Source organism: Aspergillus clavatus, genomic scaffold (genome assembly GCF_000002715.2).
Source record: "Aspergillus clavatus NRRL 1 1099423829798 genomic scaffold, whole genome shotgun sequence".
Lineage (NCBI taxonomy): Eukaryota > Fungi > Ascomycota > Eurotiomycetes > Eurotiales > Aspergillaceae > Aspergillus > Aspergillus clavatus.
This window is the reverse complement of record NW_001517101.1, coordinates 303,889-320,515: the sequence shown is the minus strand read 5'-3', so window position 1 is coordinate 320,515 and position 16,627 is coordinate 303,889. Positions and strand designations below refer to the sequence as shown.

Here is a 16,627-nt window from a genome sequence, read left to right as displayed (position 1 = left end):
AAATCCTTAAAATGGAGGAAAATAATTATTCAAGAAAGAAATGGGATTGAACTTTGGAGGGGGGGAGGGGAGGAAAGAAGAAGATTTGGGGATGAAGGAAGAAGAGGAAGAAGAAGAGAAGAAGATAGTCTAGTTAGAGAGAGAGAGAGCAAGGCCAAGTAGTAGTACTGTAAGTACACAGTAAGTTGAGTAGTTCTCGTGAGTTACAGAGGCAGAAAAGGGAAGGCGGTGCACGCTGGTTGAGCTTTGCCGGATCCCGATGTCATCCTCCTCCTCCTCCACTTAGTTAGTCTATACAACTACCTAGACGACAATGATATGAATATGATATTATATTATTATGATATACCTGATTACCTGAGTGACAGGATAATGGGGGATATTGGACTCCTGTAAACAGAGATCTGACTCTAAGCATTCTTTTCTTTCTGAAGTCACATTGCCTGTCAGATTCTTTCCTGCGGAGGAACCACTCATCTGTCGACTTACTACTCGAAGAATCGGCTCTCAAGAATTGAGATGCTCGATTCCCACGGAGATCCACTGTGGTGCGTAGGATATCCCATCTGCTTGCCAAATCGCGCGTCAGCATCCGGTCTCCCGCTCCTGTCTTCACTCGGTTCGTTGGTTTTCTTGCCCTACTTCCTTGGATATCAATTCCTTCACTTGTCTCTTATGTATATAGTCATTGCGAGTTGTCACCCATGTACTCCTTGGTCTCCATAGACTGTAATCAGCGAAAGGGCTGTATAGTATTTAGTCAGTAATTTTCTTGCTGACAGGTGTTCACGACTTGCTCAATTGTGCCTACCTAAATCAAGCCACTGCCCTAGTGGGATCAATCACTTCCTCAGGAGATAGTTAGAGGAGGTTCTGCTGTTGATAGTTACTTTACTGTTGGGCGAGTCCGTGGTTCCCTGACCTGCGGAAAGTCAATCAATCCAGGAACAACCTACGACAACCACTTTCAATCGTTTTTAAAGTATTATTCGGAACTCCTATACTACCTGTAGTAGAAATGGGCCTGGGCCACAAAATATATCTACCCGTTCGTTCGCGCGACCGTATCTATCTATAGTCTATACCCATGTGCAACAAGACAGGTGTCAGAGAGTGGCATTCCCAATTGGCGGTAGTAATAATAGCGGCAATCTGAAACGCGCCTTGGCCTGGGTGATTGACAATACGAAACAATCTACGGAGCAAACTGGCTCCTGGTGACAAGTGACCATAAGGAATACGGGATAGGATCATAGCCCATAGGAGTAGTACTTCTTAGCTCCCCGCGTTCCAAAACTTCCAATAGTTCGTGCGTTTGACTGGGCGTTGAGTGGTTTGGGGCCTGGACACCTGGACACCTGGACACCTCGACACCTCGACACCTCGACACCTCGACACCTAAGAGCCTGAGGCACCCACCATATACCCGTTCTCCATCACCGCCACCAACGCGCTGGTTAATTGAACTTTCTGCGACCGCCCCGATAGCTTCTGACATTATCCGAAGCCTCGCGCTTCCATCTATGACCATTTGAATGCTACCTTCATTCTTAAACATATTATGGCTTAACGCGGTTCTTATCGGGTCTGGATCTACATCTATCAATAAACGAAAAACGGAATTTGAACTCTGAATAGCGTTCGATGTCATTATCTCTCCGTCTTAGGTAGTCAGTTGCACCCCTCGAATTGAACGCCCATCGCATCCTTTCGGCAATTACGAAACATAACAATGGCGGACGACAAAGACACCCCTATGGAGGAGGAGATGGTAGTTGAGTCACTCATCCAAGGACGCGCGAGACGGAGTACAGCAGGCCGTCTCATGTCCACGCTGCTGAACGCAGAGGCAGACGACGATCTCGCGCTCCTTTTCGAAGAAGTGGATGACGACAATGAATTCTCCATCGACGCCGCTGAGCAAGCTGGGGAGGACGAAGATATGGGACTGGATTCATCTTCCGACGAGGAAGACCAGGGACCGAGTGCCCGCGAGGACGACTACGAGGGGGAAAAGGAGATTGAAAAGCAAGTCAAGGTCGACCGACAGAAACGCAGAGCCCGCGACGACCTACGGCTGAAGCTTGCCCGCAAGAAGGTCAAGATCGATCCCACCGCTGTCGCCGCGGTGCCGGCGCCCCGACCCAAGAAGAAATCAGAGCGGATCTCGTGGTTGCCTACGGTTGAGGATGGGCCGACGCGGTCGTCCTCTCGTCGACAGACGATGCAGAACAAAGAACTTACCCATGCGCGACTCAAGGATAGCGAAGAGAAGCGGATCCGGTTGATTGCGACCATGGAAGAAGCAGCTAAACGGAAGGCCCTATTGAAACCGAAGAAGATGACACAGGCGGACCGTCTTGCAGAGGCCGAAAGAGTAGAGAGGCTGAACAGCAAGAGCCTCAGTCGCTGGGAAGAGATGGAAAAGAGGAAGGCGGAGGAAAGAAGAGCCAAGATCGAGGCACTACAGAACCGACGCCTCGAGGGGCCGGTCATATCTTACTGGAGCGGTGTTGCTACGTGGGTTGATGGCCGTTTAACGCGTGTCGGAAAAGTTGACATTACGCCAAAGCCAGAGAAGGAGGAGATTCCGCGCAAGAAAAGCAAGAAGTCGGAGAAGGAAGCGAAACCTGCCACTGGGGAGACTGCGCAAGGCGGTTCTGCGGAGCGTGCTTCTTCACAGCCAAAGCCAGATAACAATGCCTCTGAGGTAAAAACTGGCGAAGACGGTGCGGCGGACAAAGCAGCTCCTTTGAAGCCTGAACAAAATCTCGAGGCTTCCCAGAACCCAGGGACGATACCGGACCCTTCGAGCACCGTCTCCAACAATCCTCCGCCTTGTTCGGAGGCCGCGGCTACAGCAGATGCGAAGCTCGATCTAGCGACTCAGCCATCAACATCCGCACCTGACGAAGGAAATAAAGAGAAGACTTCCGAAACGGAGCCACCAAAAATAGAGACAGGACCGGCTAAAGAACCAATCGAGCACAAACCTATCGACGAAGCTCCAAAAGAAGAAGAAACAACAGCGGTCGGTTCAGAAACGCCGCGCGGTCCACCGAATGCTCCGGCGCAAGCGACACCACAAGTACCGGAGGAGCCACCCGCGCCGATATCCGAACAGCCAAAGCCGGACGTGCCGCCAGCACCGCCCTCGGATAAGGCTCCTGAGAGCACGGTTGCTGGAGTACCAACGAGCAATCAACCTGTATCTGCACCACCAGTGGCTCCTACGATTGCTACTCTAACACCCACTGCTCAGGATGTGACCGGCACACCGGCGCCAACGGACCAAAAACAGGATGCACCAGTGGCAGCTCCCCACCCAGAGCAAGTGGCTCCCGAGATACATGTGGATCAGCCGTCTGTTCCGAATGAGGCAGCACCACAGCCGCAAATCCCTGCTCCACCTCCGGTTGTTGAGCACACAGGACGATTCCTAACGGTGCTCGAGAATTTCGATGAAGAGACGGCGCAGAGTCGCGAGTTTAGCATTTATTTCAATGCCAAGAAGCCTCCTCGGCTAACTAGTACGTGCACAATGCCTCTCCCGGCTCAATTTATCAAAGAAAACTAGGCTGACATGTTGCTAGAAATATCCTCGTCGCTCTGCGTCATCACGTCTTTACCGTCGCGGTATCGAGACCCCGAGACATCGCTCCCTTTTGCGAACGCCTACGCGTATCGCGAGATCCGACGCACCGTCGCTCAAAAGTCGGCCTGGAGTCCCATGCTTGGCTGCTATGTTGGGCCTGCGGGAGTGGCCGCGCGTGGGGTCCCCGAGCGGTTTCTCGATCCCCAGGCGCCAAGTGTCACCAAAGAAAGCGAGAAGAAAGAGGCCGGTAGCGGGGACGGTGACAAGAACACTGAAAACCAACCCCCTACTACTACTACTGCTACGGCAGAGAAACCCAAGGCCAGTGAGGCGAAGACGCCTGGGGGTGTTTCGAATCCGTCTGCTCCAACTCCTCCTCCTCCTGCTACACCAGGTCCCGTGGCCGCAGGCGGCGGCGAGCCAATGGACATTGACAAACCATGATCGAGTGTTTGCTGCAAGCATTGGATATATTTTACCTTGAATGTTAGCAGGAAGCGGGGTGTACGGAGCCGGAGCCCAGCGAAGTTTTGGTCGAGTTTGTATGATTAGGTTACGGAGTAGTGTAGACGCTAGATACCCATCTGAATTGCATCACATTGATATTCTGTTAGGTGTTGGTGCTAATTGAGTCAATTACACCATTAACTGTCTTCGACACGCTATTTAAGTATCACCTCCCCCTACCTACAGCTATTCACCTCATACATAACTCCCTTGCATGATCATATCACATCACATCATATCACATCACAACCGTCAACATCATCATCATCAACATCATCAGTTCGCTGAGCATACGATTACCAAATCCCTCTCTCTAGCCTACAGAGCCAAAGTTCGAGCTGACCCTGAGCGGAAGACGGCGGGACCTGGCTCTATCCGGGGTTCTGAGTGGTTGTGGTCCCTGGGTGCTATGGCGGCATGTGAAGCTTAAGACAGAATTTTCTTTCTATCCCATCCACTTAATGTTGCAGTTAGGGTTGCAGTCAGTGTATTGATGTAAAAACTAGCGAGGACCCTGCGATTAGCCCTCAGGAAAGTTCAGTACTAGTCAACTCCGTCAGTAGCTCAGTACCGATGTACTCACTCACTGTCCGGCTTTAGAACCCCAGATCATCGCGATTATCGAATATGGAATGTGGACAGCGACGATGGTCCTCAAGATCGACATGCCATGCCAGCCGCGACAGTCAAGACACTTCACTCACTCCTCTACCTATACCTACCTGACCCATAGAATTCATCGAAAAAAAAAACAGTACAGTATCCAGGCAAACCCTGGGCCCAACACCACCAGTAGTAGTCAGTAGATAGTCAGTACCTTGGTCGGTATTACATACAAGTGACTACCTAGTTAGATACCAGACAAACCCACCTCCATCCCTCCCCCAGCTCTGTCTGTATCACCAGATCCTGTACGGAGCATCAGGCCGCCTTATTTCGAATGCGTTTCGTGCATGCTGCCGTGTACCTAGCACATAGCGTCTACCTACCTGCTCTATGTACCCAGCCCAGCCAACAAACCAAGCTCATCGCACAACCACACGAGCAACCTCGCGGAAAGCGTTCGGGGTCGAATCCCGCGGTGCATGTGTCCTACGAAGGACAGAGCGTTGCTTTCTGCTGTGCGACGAGAGCTGGGTGGTGGTTGGCGGGTTGCGTGATTTTTTTGTTTCTTCTTCTTCTTCTTCTTCCCCCGCGAGGTACGCAAGTGCGATACAGGAATTTACTTTTGATGGGGAGACATAGAGAGAGGGAGAAAAAGGTGGAGGGCGAGTTTGTGTGTGTGTGTGTGTGTGGTCCTGCAGGAGTTGAATTAGCCAGTTGCGGTGTTGACCTGCTGTACCTACAACCTTGGTGTGGTCGTCAGCCAGAGTTCCTATTTCAGATAGTTAGATACTGCTTGGACGACTCCGTGAGGTGTGTGGGAGCTGTTGAGTGTGTTGGATGGAGCCGGACGTGTCATAATCATAAGGTAACTGAATGCGTAATCTTATTATATTTTATTATTTTTTTTAATTGGTTCAGATGGTCTCTGATACTCTATCAAGGTGTTACTTTGTTACTTGACTGTTAGTTTGCAAGCCCACATTCTGCACCGTGAGACTGTAAGGTGGTGTCGTGTAGTGTAGATCCTCCCCGCCATGGTGCCCCTCCATCAGTGTCAGTGTCCATGAGGATATATATTTTTGAACGGGTATCTAGGCACCCATCTATACTGACGAGTGGAGTGGAATTGAGACTGCCGTACGGACTGAGGAGTCAGAATAGTCCCATGCTGTCTCTCCCAGGGTACTTTGACGGAGTACTTAATACTAAAAAAAAAAAAAAAAGTCAAACAATTTATGGCCTCATATAAAGCAAAGGCTGTGTTGAAATGGCCAATACTTATTATCAATGCAGGGCTAGTTTAGCCAGCAGCCAGCAAGGACCAACAATACACATCAACTCATGTTATCCCAAAGCGCTTGATTGATGCCATATGGCATGAATCATTGGATGGCACGACTGTCGTTCTATCAAGCTAGTCGCAAGTCGCAACCAAAAGGATAATACCACGGCGTCTTAATCTTATTATCGCCTGCAGAGCTCCAGAGACTCTCTCAATGGTCCATCTGGAGATGCACGTACGTAAAGTAATCGGATCAATCACACCTCCTCCCGACTTCTCCTACAACGTGCCCTTGTTCTATGGAGTGAGGGACGCAACCCTCATCCGGGCTGAGTGTTCCTAGTGTCCTGAATGTCTAGAACTCTCTGAGTCTCGGCCGCTTCAGGGTGGAGAGCTATGCGTTCGCCCTTGTCGCGGCGGACCGTTCGTCAACCGTTCCGTCGATTCTGAATCATGGATGCCCGAAAGAATGCCAGTTTTCTGGCGAATCCGGCGGGGAGAGTGTGTCAGGACTCGCCAAGACACCCACGCGCATCAACGTGAGTGGGATGATTGGTTTTTGGATGTTGACTTATCGTGGCCCGATAAGCGTGGCTCTATCGGTTAAGTAAAAAAATAAAAAATTTGGTAGAGGAAAGAGTGCAAGGCCGACAGGGTCATGGCTGTTCTCAGGTTCATCGAGTGGAAGAGGACGAGGCATAAGAATGTGAAGCTGTCTCATCTCATCTGAAGTCCTTGGCCTTCTTTCCTTCCTTTCTATCCCGATCATAACTTCATCGCTCCTATAATTAGAAGCTTTGAACCAGAAGCAACGGGCGTGAGGAACTTGCAGGCTTGCAGTTGCAGCATTTGCACATCATCCCCGCCAAACCTACCGGATTCCGACTGGTGAGGTAAGCCACTTTTGCATTGTTTGTGTCAGACATTGCGCGTTGCAATGGATGCCCCAGGCACCAATCCCGTTCTAGACCATCTGAGCTGCGTCGTTTCGGGGCCAATCACAAGTCCTCCAGCAATAATGGCGTGACTCAGCTCTGCTCTGTCGACAAAGCGTTGACGAGCGATGAGACGAGATGCCCATCATGACTGGAGGGTTCATCATTTGTGATGAAAAAAAAGCTGTGCTGGGAGATCACCCAGAACCAACAAGGGCTGACGAGTTGCGTCCACCATGCTTCTAGACTCTCGGTTTCCAATTATACGACGGCGTAGTCGCCCTCATAATCATACCTATACGGAGTTACTGCTACTAGTCTATCTAGTAGTAGTACCACCGTCTTCAACCAGCCTGGCTACATAACCACTGTCATTTCATCCTTTGGCTCACTGATCTCACTTCATCTTCTATTCTTATTATCATATTATCTATCACTCATCAAGAGAATTAGCTCTTTTTACTCCGGACTTATCGTCGATCATCCAATTTCTACTGGACCCCTTCTTGCCGTGGCTATCCCTGTCCCATTCCGACCTACTATTTCTATTACCTACTAGGCTACTACCAGTCAGCTGGTCGACGCCCATATCCACTGACTATCGACTTCAACTTGCACGTCTCAGCATATTCCAGAGACCAGCATTATTATCGAAATACGGAGGAGGAAATTAGAAAGAAGATCAAACATCACCTTCATCGTCACTAGTATGTGTGCCCTTCCAAGTCTCTGGGAGACCCTCTACAGACTACTAGTACTATCCTATCACTCTCCTTATCTTCCCCCATTCAGAAGCCCGTGATAACGGGCCTCCCAGCCTGCCTACTGCCGCTTGGTGCAACTCAACTGTGACCTATCTGACCCATTCATGTGTCACAGGACTCACGCCTTGCACTCCCAGGAAAAAGCTTATCGGCTGCTGTTATCTCAACCAAGAATTGCACTGACTACATTGCTCCGAGCTCGCCACTGCTCGGCTGTGAGGGTCTGAGGGTCTGAGAGAGAAAAGAGAGCTATATTCCCCCCTCCGCATTCCTTGGGCGAATCTTTTTGATATCATCTGCTGCAAAACCAAAACGCAAAAAAAAAAAAAAAAAAAAAAAAAAAGACGCATCATTCAAAAACAAGGCGATCACAGAATTTCCCTCAATTCCGCAGCAGTACAACCTTCTGAGACAATTGTTCGATCCAATTGCGTACCCTGGGTGCAAATCCCTCATACTGTGGCCCTCCCCCCCTTAGGGGTTAAGCTCGTGATCCACTCCAGTCGCTCGGCGTCCAGCCCATTGGAACGCGGCATCCTTCTGGCGCAAGGTACCCAGTACCATCATTGGACTATCCTCCCTTCTAGATCTTTGACGAGTATATACATACTCACCGCCATCCAATGACTCAAGCCAACCCCCAGCTTCATCATCGCCGCACTCCCTCATCTAATGGCTCGAAAGTGAGATCTTCTCGTCCAGCACTCCATCGGAAAGGCACGTCTTCTACGATTTATCCTATCTCGAAGCTTGGCTCTGGACAAATCAGACGTCCTGAGGCAGACGACGACCGTCAGCCCGGCATGGCGGCCAGTTTCTTGAATTTCTGGTATGTGGTTAACCGTCTGTTATCTCAATCCCTGTCCCTTTTCTTCCTGTGTGAAGCACAGTTCAGCAGCCATTGTCGCTGTGTCGGCCAATTGGCCCAATCCCCTGCCCTTATCATTGCCACCGACCCTTGCATACCGGACATATTCTTTATCTTGAGCATCAGGCTAACGTCTCTCCCAGTGCCATGTGTGAGAGGCAGATCACTGTGCCAGATAATTCTCTACTATACTGCAGTGAAAGGTATGTCATCCCTTATCTTTACTTTTGTATATCACTTTTCCTTTCCGAACTATAAAACCCACCCCAATCCCTCTGATGAGCTCCGCTTACACCATTCATCAACAGCTGCCGTCGAAAGGATTCGCACAAGCCACTGTTGGCGTCCGTTCCGTCGACAGCCGCCATGTCTTACTCTTCCTCCCCCCCAACCTCTCCTCCCATGTCTCCTCGAATCATTGTGGCCCCAAGGATTCCCACCAGAGTTCCCACCAAGTCCACCGCAGCCATCCGCATACCCACAGAGCTCCAGGACTCCAGAGTAGATCAGGATCCCTCCGAATGGAAGCCGGTAATACCTGCGACCCCTGGTTTCAGTACCACGGGGTCGCTGGCGTCCTCGGAGGCATGGAACTATCTCTCTCAATTTCACGGCCAAGAATCCTCCTCTCCAAACCGTCGCTATGGTGCCGGCCACCGCAGCTCGTCCAGTCTTTCGACGCTCATGAGCGCCACGGCGCCTCTGCCGTCTCTGATCCACACCCCATCCACCACGGCCTCGTCCGTCAGCAGCAATGCGTCCGACTACATGAGTTACGCGTACGAAGCGTCCTATCGCCCGCTGCCTCCCCGCCACAATCCCTACTTCTCCAGTGGTGCCGCTGCCACCAAGGGCGTGGAGCTGGTGGTTCCTCATGTGGTCACGCCCGCTGGTGCGGTCACCGCCGTCGACATGTCCGATAGCGGTTCGATCTTCCCCGCCAGCAGCTCCCTCTGGAACGAGGCTGCCACGGCGAAGGTGTCCACTGTGATGGAGCGTAAGGCTCCAAGTACTCTCGACTTGCCCATGAGTCTGAGAGACCCCTCCAAGGGTATGCGATCTGGGTCTTGAACGGGGGCGTGCGGGTACCTTTCGCAGCTGCACACTTTGACAGAAACATAGACTTTTCTTAACAAAAAAAATGAGCGGATATGATATGACGGATAATGGACATGGCGAAACTATTTTTCATCTTCCTCGGCGCTTTATTTTCTAGTCTTGGGCGGATGACCAGATAGATGGATTCTAATCCAGGGTGTTATATGGGGGTCACTCCATCACACGCATACACATGGCTTCTTTCGAAAGTAGGCAATGACATCATTGCATGTAGCTAGCTTTGCAATGCTCCTGCGAGTTGCAACTCATCCTTCATGCCAGTCAAAACCACGCAACCTCGTCTACTATTCTCCGCAACAAGCTAGAACCCAGACCAAATCGAAACCAACCATGCCTCCATTCACTGACCCAAGCAGAGAAGGAGAAAGGAACCAAATATATACAACGAACACACCCTTCACCCACCACCTCCTCCAACTCAATCATCCGAGATACAGCAGCTCCGATCCTTCTCATTCTAATATTTCCAATCAGCCCAGGTCCTCCCGGAATACAGTACCCAGTATAATGGAAGAAAGGAGGAAAGGGGGGAGGGGGGGGGGGAACTCACCCATCGACCAGGACACGACGACGCCAGAAATCCCTTGAGACAGAGCGAATTGCCCGTATCGGTGCCGGAGGGCGGTGCAATGAGGTCTGGTGCGGCTACCGCTACTGGGGCAGGGGCGGCGCCGACAAGGCCCGCGAAGCCTGCGAGGAGCGCCATTGCGGTAAGGGAGAGGGTTGGTAGTAATTGCATTTTGGGTGAGGTTGCAGGTTGGAATTCGGGTTTTATGGCTTTGGCTTTGGCTTTGGCTTTGCGGGTTATAGTCTGGGTGACTGGACTGGGGAGGTGGGATGTGTTCGTGGGTTTTTATAACCTGTCTCGTGGAGGGCATGCAAGGGATTGGGGGTGAGCTGTGTACCTGATCCTGATGCCTATGCCCTATTGTCTACGGGTGCGCTGGTGTGGTGTCTCTTGAGTCTTGTGACGGTGGGGAATACGGTGTGTTTACTGGCTTTGTGTTTTGTGGGAGGGGGCCGGAATGCTTGGGTGTTTGTGTTTTCATTTCTGGTGTGTTCTCAAGGAGAAAGGTCTGGTGGGTTGGAATGCTGAGGTGCTCGATATTGACAAGGGCAAGCTGCCTAAGTGTCGGCTGTCGACTAGGGGTGAAGGTCTAGGCCTGAGGGGGTATCTAGGAGAGGAGTTGTAGTCTGGGTCCTAGTGATGTGTATATATCTGCTGGTTGGGAGCGTCGTCCATATTGACGATTCCGGGGTTCTCTTCATATGGTAGGGAACGCGGACCGTGTTGGGCTTGTAGGAGATAGATATGTTGACTGCCCCAGGGTATCGGCCGTCATCCTGGATCTTTATAGATTCCAGACATATATAACGAACCACCTTCCTAGGTTTCACCTGATTACCTGAGTACATGAGCCAGTTCTTTTGCAAGCGCTGTATATAGTAGCCTAGTGAGCACACCCAAGTTGGCCAAACCCACTCGTCCCTGATCTACCTAGCAGCTAAAAACAGCAATATCTGCCGCTCTCCTGCATGTCATGTTAGGGTTGACCTGGCGTCAAATAACAGTAAAGCACAAGCACCGACACCGGTAGCTGAGTCATAATGGCTTTATGAGGGTCTGATTTCCATCGCTAGCCGGGCTAGCTCAATCGGTAGAGCGTGAGACTCTTAATCTCAAGGTTGCGGGTTCGACCCCCGCGTTCGGCTTTAATTTTTCTTTTTGCTTTTTTTTTTTTTTTTTTTTCACCACCCAGGTAGTTGTTATTGCAAGCTGCAAACAAACACCCATTCCCATCTGATTTTTGCGCATTCGCCTTGCGGTGCGGATTGGCGTTGGTTGGACGGTTGGAGAGATGTTGTTTCCCTTCGTAACTCCGCTGCAGGCGGACACCTAATGAAATAAAGCTGTACAACTTTTTCTGACGACCTTTTCTTCATTTCACATTCAATTTCGATTTCCAGCAGATAAAAACAACCGCCCTTCCGATATATACCCTCCACCCTTCTTGTCAAGCACATACGACCATAGGGTGTGGAGAACAGGGCTTCCCGTCCGCTCAGCCGTACTTAAGCCACACGCCGGCCGGTTAGTAGTTGGGTGGGTGACCACCAGCGAATCCCGGCTGTCGTATGTTTTTCTTTTCTGATCCTGTATCCTAGTATGTTTTTGATTGATATAGCCTGTCTTTTTGCCCTCTTCACCTGAATGTCCGAGCGCCTCAGGGCTGACCTGAATCTGAATGTTGTTCGGTCAACACCCTGCACACTTATATCGGTTCGGCCTCTGCGGCCTTAGAGGCTTCAGCGAGTTCTTACAGTCCGCACCAATGGTAGGGTGACTCGGCTCCTAACCCGCAACAGGTCCGCGGGTCAACACGGCAATGCGGGATCTTAGTGAGACTATCTGGAAAGTAGGAGGATTTTGCTTCACTCCTTCCAGTTAAAAAGTTGACTCTGGGCAGTGCATCTACTGTAGTTTCAATGGATGGCGGAGCATCGGGCGTTTTCTGCATCGCAGGATGCAAAAAGGGAAAATAAGGCTTGCAAGAGATGTGGTGAGTCTGGTGATTTACGGAATACTTCTCCGGAATCTGGACGGGAGTAGAGACCAAGCGCTATTTTCCGCACATGGCGCAGTATAGCCATATCATTTGATTCGCCTACGCCTTGCCCCTGGCCTTTGTTGTAAGCTGGCCTGGGTTATCTCGGAAAACAAAGCACTCCCGAATCGTGTCAACTGTCAAATTTCCCCAACGTGGGAGTTCCTTCGAGGGAGTTCCTTCCGAGGCACCGTTGCTTCAGAGGGGAACTGGGAAACTGGGGAACTGAAGCATCATACATAGTTCTAGGATTTTTCCACAGGACTTCCAGATTGATACTCGTCGCACGAAGGCTTATGAAGACACCACTTCAGTTGCTGGATCAATGTCATGTTCCAACTGAATTCCTTCAAATGGGGGGAAATGGTTACCCGGCTCCCATACAGCCTCACTTGCTTTGCCATAACTGATTGCCGAAGAATGCGGCTGTCAATATGACCGAAAGAACTAAGCAGTAGGGTCCTTGAAAAGTTGAAAAAAAACAACATTTTCTTTCTTTCGGAATTTTCCAATGTTTTTTTTTCTTTCCAGCAGTTGAACCCCCTAATCTGGTAATAATGCCAAGACTTTTTTAACTAATTAGAGCCCCTGAATTTCACTACCCCACAGAATTAGACTAATTAGAATTAGTAGCTGGTAGGTGCCTTATTGCCTAGGAAAGCTGTGTATATGCTCTAAGAAATAGTAGTAGATTTTACCTAATAATATTAAAATATATATCTTTATATATAAGAAATTATTAACTTCTACTACTTACCGTCACCATCACTATGGGAAATTCATCTTCTGGGTAATGGAATAAAAATTTAGCTAAATTTATAGCTATTTATAATCTTTACTAATTAAAAGAAGTAGGCTTCTATATAAATTTATATATGAAATTACTTAGAATACTTATAGATGCTTATCTCCTAGATTCTATATGCCTGCTGCACCTACTACCCTAATTTTAATTAAAATTTTAATGTGACCTGCCTGACTGCCTATATATCTTAATATATTAGATTATAAGAAGCATAGCATTAAAAGAAGATAGATAAGAATATAAATCATTAAATAAGTATCTTTAACTATTAAAAAGTATTAACTTCTAAGATTAATTAGTGATTAGGGATAGCTATCTTCTGTGATGCCCACCCCTTTTATATATTTTTAATACTAGGAATAGTATTATTTCTCTAAGTATTAAATCTAAAATACTCCCCTCCTTCACCTAAGACTATGGCCACTACTATACTAGATTCATGATATAGCTTTATCTAGATAAAGCTATTCTAGCAGCTTTAAATCATGTAGTATCTAAATCTTATATATAATAAATTAATAAATATTCATAGAGAAAGAATCATAAGCCTTAGTATTAATTCATATAGATCTAGCTACTTTCTTCTAGCAGAAGATATATTAGATTAAAGCTTAACTACCTATATAATTTCTATGTAGATTAAAGATCAGGTTAAAAAGCTCCTTACTAAGCTAAATAATAGGCAGGAGATATAAAAATTTATTAATTCTCTCTCTATAGATACCCCTTCCATAATAAAAAGAATATAGGTGATTCTATAAGCTAAGCTAGTATTTAAGAAGATATTTATAATTTCCTATAATTCTCATGGGCTTTAGCTAGTGATTAGAGATCTACTAAATCTTCTATCTATTAGCAGGCTCTTTAAATCAGCATCTTTAATTATAAGGTATTTTAAGAAATCACCTCTGGATTGGGTGATCCTTTAGTAAATATAGAATTAGTAGTTAGATTTCATATTAGATTCCATATTAAATTCCATATTATATTTACTTATTATAGCTATGATAACTCACTAAGGATCTTAGTATAAGATGCTTTAGTTAGTGATACAGAATTAGGAAGCTTTAAAGATCTTTATTAAGGGAGATAGAGGTGATATTAGGAAGATCTCTAAGATTCTCTACTAGCTAGACTTCTAGGGTAGTCTTTCTAATCTTCTTAGTATGCTTAAGCTATTAGATAAAGTAGTAAGAAGCTCAGAATCTTAGAAGCATAATCTTATACTAGTAAGTATCTTATCTACTTTATCTATATCTTTTACTAAGAAATTAGGTAATATAGTAATAGCTAGATATCTAAGAGCACCTATCTAGTGAAAGTAGAACTTCTATCTTTTATAATAATATATTCTTATATATCTAGCCTCTAGCAGATCATGAAGATTTAGAGAGCCAGTAGATAAAGTACTTTAACTACTAGCTTATATCTATCTACTAGCTTAGCTACTATCTACACCCTAAGACCTTAAAGGCGCAGCTTCTACTATGTCTTATTACTAATTTATAGAATATAATCTATGAGTATAGTAGTGAGGAAGCTATAAAGTAATTTAGATTCTTTTAGAATAGGGAAGGAGTATTCTTTAATACTAAATACTAGAAGGAGAAGGATCCTGAGTAGTTCTGGCTTGTAGTAGTGAGATTCTAGATCTACTAAGAAAATATATATAGAATACTAACTCCCTTACTCTTTAAAAAGATATTACTCCTAAAATTAGTGTCCTAGCCCTCTATCTCTATTATATAGTTATAAATTCTGTTACCTCTGAATAAAGCTTCTTAATCATAAATCTACAGCATACAAAGATACAGAATCAGATGAAAACTAAGTGAGTAAATTAAGTAATATTTATCTATATAAATACCTGGAGTCTTTAGCTTAGAGGCTACTCCCTACCCGCTAGCCTACACAAAGGCCTAGAAGATAGAGATGAGGAGCTTGTACAGCAGGGAGCAATCATGCTTAATAATATGGGGTATGCCCTAAGCCAGGCCGCCAGCGAGGTGGCCGGCGCCAGCGAACCCCCTAGTGGTGGTGAGATCCCTAGCGGCAGTGAGGCTGGCAAGCAGGTGAAATCTAATCAGATTTTAGGGAAGTGAGCGTGGGAAGAATAATCATTTTTTTGATGGAATTAAAATTTTTATGGAGGATGTACAGTGTGGACTTCTATGTTAGGGATAATTTTATATTTTACTAGTAAAATATATGGGCGGTGAGAATCAGCAGGAGACATTTTACTAGTGTGTAAATTTCCTCTGGAAAAAAAATATTTTTCTTTCTGAAAAGATGTTTTTTTTTCCGGAAATTTCGGAAAAATGGAAAGAAAATATGATTCCCTACTAAGCAGACTATCACTGCTGTGGAGTTCCAGGCCTGAGTTGCTCGGGCTCCACTGCATGACAAGTAGGAAAGAGGATCCAGCTGCAAGAAGATCAAAGAAGATCAAAGAAGATCTCCGGCATGGACGCTTTCACTGGCTTCGCCGACGTCGGGGGGTCGAGACCATGCCACCATCGCCAACTGGGTGGAATCAGTAAAGGCACCGCCGATAAGCGGGCCTGCGAGGCTCGCAACAGCGTAAGAGAGGGCGACAACGCCAATATATTGAAGCCTTTTTTTCCCGCAAGGAACAATGAACGCAATGATCGTACTTGTACCACAGTATAATCCAGCACCCCCCCAGCGCCAGTGATGGGTCGGCCAACGATAAGAGAGGTACTGGATTTAGCGGTCGCTATATATATAACCATATATGAGAATGGACGTTATTAGATCACCATACTACTAGACCACAGATGAGTGTAAGCGTACTTCAGGTTGCGGTACCAATAGAGTTTGCCCCAGAACGACTGGAAAACGCCCCTGTCTCAGGTCAATTGATCAGAATTCATCCGTAACCTTGGAAATGGCTGTTGCCACAAATACAATGGTCTATGAGCATGAGAGAATTGTTCCAATCGTATTCCTAATTGGGCTCAAAGCCTATCGGCCGGCCGGAATTATTACTAGTGCTCAAGAACACAATAAAGAATGTGGAGACATAATCACCCACCAGGATTAGGCATAATAGCAGGCTAATCATGATAAAGCCCGAGTTGTCTGCAGCTAGAGTTAGATACCCGGAGTGACCTCTCTAGAGTCTAGACACAGCGAGTATTCCCGTACGGCTCCTCGCGTGGCTAGGATGGTTTAATTTATTCGCTATCAGGTATGAGCTGGGCCCATTTGGCTCTTGGTGAACATTTTAGTTCACTCTCTGCTAGTCAAAAAAACCTCATAACCGAAGGGAGATCAGAAAGAAAGAAAGAGAGAGAGAGAGAGAAAAAGGGAATAAAAAGGGGGCCAGCACTACGGGAGGCATGCTGGGCATAGAGATGAAGCGATTGCAAGGGGCAATACACTAAAGTTAGGTTGATACGGTATAAGGAAAAGGTTCCTTTACGATGTTCTTTTCCATTGATAGGTACTCGATAGTCAGTCATAAAAACCTGTAGTTACTTCTCTACCTAGTGGTTGAGCGATTAGGGACCGCCAGAC

The 16,627-nt window shown here is 47.2% G+C and overlaps 5 protein-coding genes and 1 non-coding gene across 6 annotated transcripts, besides 13 other annotated features; 5 read left to right on the top strand and 1 right to left on the bottom strand.

Moving 5' to 3' along the window:
* Nucleotides 1-97: 97 nt before the first annotated feature.
* Nucleotides 98-125: a microsatellite.
* Nucleotides 126-1,346: 1,221 nt separating this feature from the next.
* Nucleotides 1,347-1,400: a microsatellite.
* A 332-nt stretch (nucleotides 1,401-1,732) lies between these two features.
* Nucleotides 1,733-4,039, top strand: ACLA_089080 (putative signal transducer; the record flags this gene model as incomplete). The annotated part of the gene is made up of 2 exons (XM_001272641.1): nucleotides 1,733-3,530; nucleotides 3,594-4,039. The coding sequence occupies 2 exons, from the start codon at nucleotides 1,733-1,735 to the stop codon at nucleotides 4,037-4,039; spliced, it is 2,244 nt and encodes a 747-aa protein (XP_001272642.1).
* A 280-nt stretch (nucleotides 4,040-4,319) lies between these two features.
* Nucleotides 4,320-4,350: a microsatellite.
* Nucleotides 4,321-4,350: a microsatellite.
* A 921-nt stretch (nucleotides 4,351-5,271) lies between these two features.
* Nucleotides 5,272-5,292: a microsatellite.
* An 85-nt stretch (nucleotides 5,293-5,377) lies between these two features.
* Nucleotides 5,378-5,397: a microsatellite.
* An 807-nt stretch (nucleotides 5,398-6,204) lies between these two features.
* On the top strand, nucleotides 6,205-6,601 carry ACLA_089070 (uncharacterized protein; the record flags this gene model as incomplete). Its single annotated transcript, XM_001272640.1, has 2 exons — nucleotides 6,205-6,225; nucleotides 6,350-6,601. 2 exons carry the CDS (start codon nucleotides 6,205-6,207, stop codon nucleotides 6,599-6,601), a joined length of 273 nt encoding a protein of 90 aa, XP_001272641.1.
* Nucleotides 6,602-8,005: 1,404 nt separating this feature from the next.
* Nucleotides 8,006-8,032: a microsatellite.
* Nucleotides 8,007-8,032: a microsatellite.
* A 672-nt stretch (nucleotides 8,033-8,704) lies between these two features.
* ACLA_089060 (uncharacterized protein) lies at nucleotides 8,705-9,628 on the top strand (the record flags this gene model as incomplete). The annotated part of the gene is made up of 2 exons (XM_001272639.1): nucleotides 8,705-8,760; nucleotides 8,866-9,628. The coding sequence occupies 2 exons, from the start codon at nucleotides 8,705-8,707 to the stop codon at nucleotides 9,626-9,628; spliced, it is 819 nt and encodes a 272-aa protein (XP_001272640.1).
* Nucleotides 9,629-10,094: 466 nt separating this feature from the next.
* On the bottom strand, nucleotides 10,095-10,382 carry ACLA_089050 (uncharacterized protein; the record flags this gene model as incomplete). Its single annotated transcript, XM_001272638.1, has 2 exons — nucleotides 10,095-10,133; nucleotides 10,227-10,382. The coding sequence occupies 2 exons, from the start codon at nucleotides 10,380-10,382 to the stop codon at nucleotides 10,095-10,097; spliced, it is 195 nt and encodes a 64-aa protein (XP_001272639.1).
* A 69-nt stretch (nucleotides 10,383-10,451) lies between these two features.
* Nucleotides 10,452-10,476: a microsatellite.
* An 840-nt stretch (nucleotides 10,477-11,316) lies between these two features.
* On the top strand, nucleotides 11,317-11,389 carry ACLA_089040. The gene has a single exon. It is a non-coding gene; the product is annotated as a tRNA-Lys (tRNA).
* Nucleotides 11,390-11,393: 4 nt separating this feature from the next.
* Nucleotides 11,394-11,426: a microsatellite.
* Nucleotides 11,427-12,440: 1,014 nt separating this feature from the next.
* Nucleotides 12,441-12,470: a microsatellite.
* A 1,565-nt stretch (nucleotides 12,471-14,035) lies between these two features.
* Nucleotides 14,036-14,073: a microsatellite.
* Nucleotides 14,074-15,048: 975 nt separating this feature from the next.
* ACLA_089030 (uncharacterized protein) lies at nucleotides 15,049-15,287 on the top strand (the record flags this gene model as incomplete). Its single annotated transcript, XM_001272637.1, has 2 exons — nucleotides 15,049-15,185; nucleotides 15,248-15,287. The coding sequence occupies 2 exons, from the start codon at nucleotides 15,049-15,051 to the stop codon at nucleotides 15,285-15,287; spliced, it is 177 nt and encodes a 58-aa protein (XP_001272638.1).
* Nucleotides 15,288-15,516: 229 nt separating this feature from the next.
* Nucleotides 15,517-15,544: a microsatellite.
* Nucleotides 15,545-16,627: the final 1,083 nt, after the last annotated feature.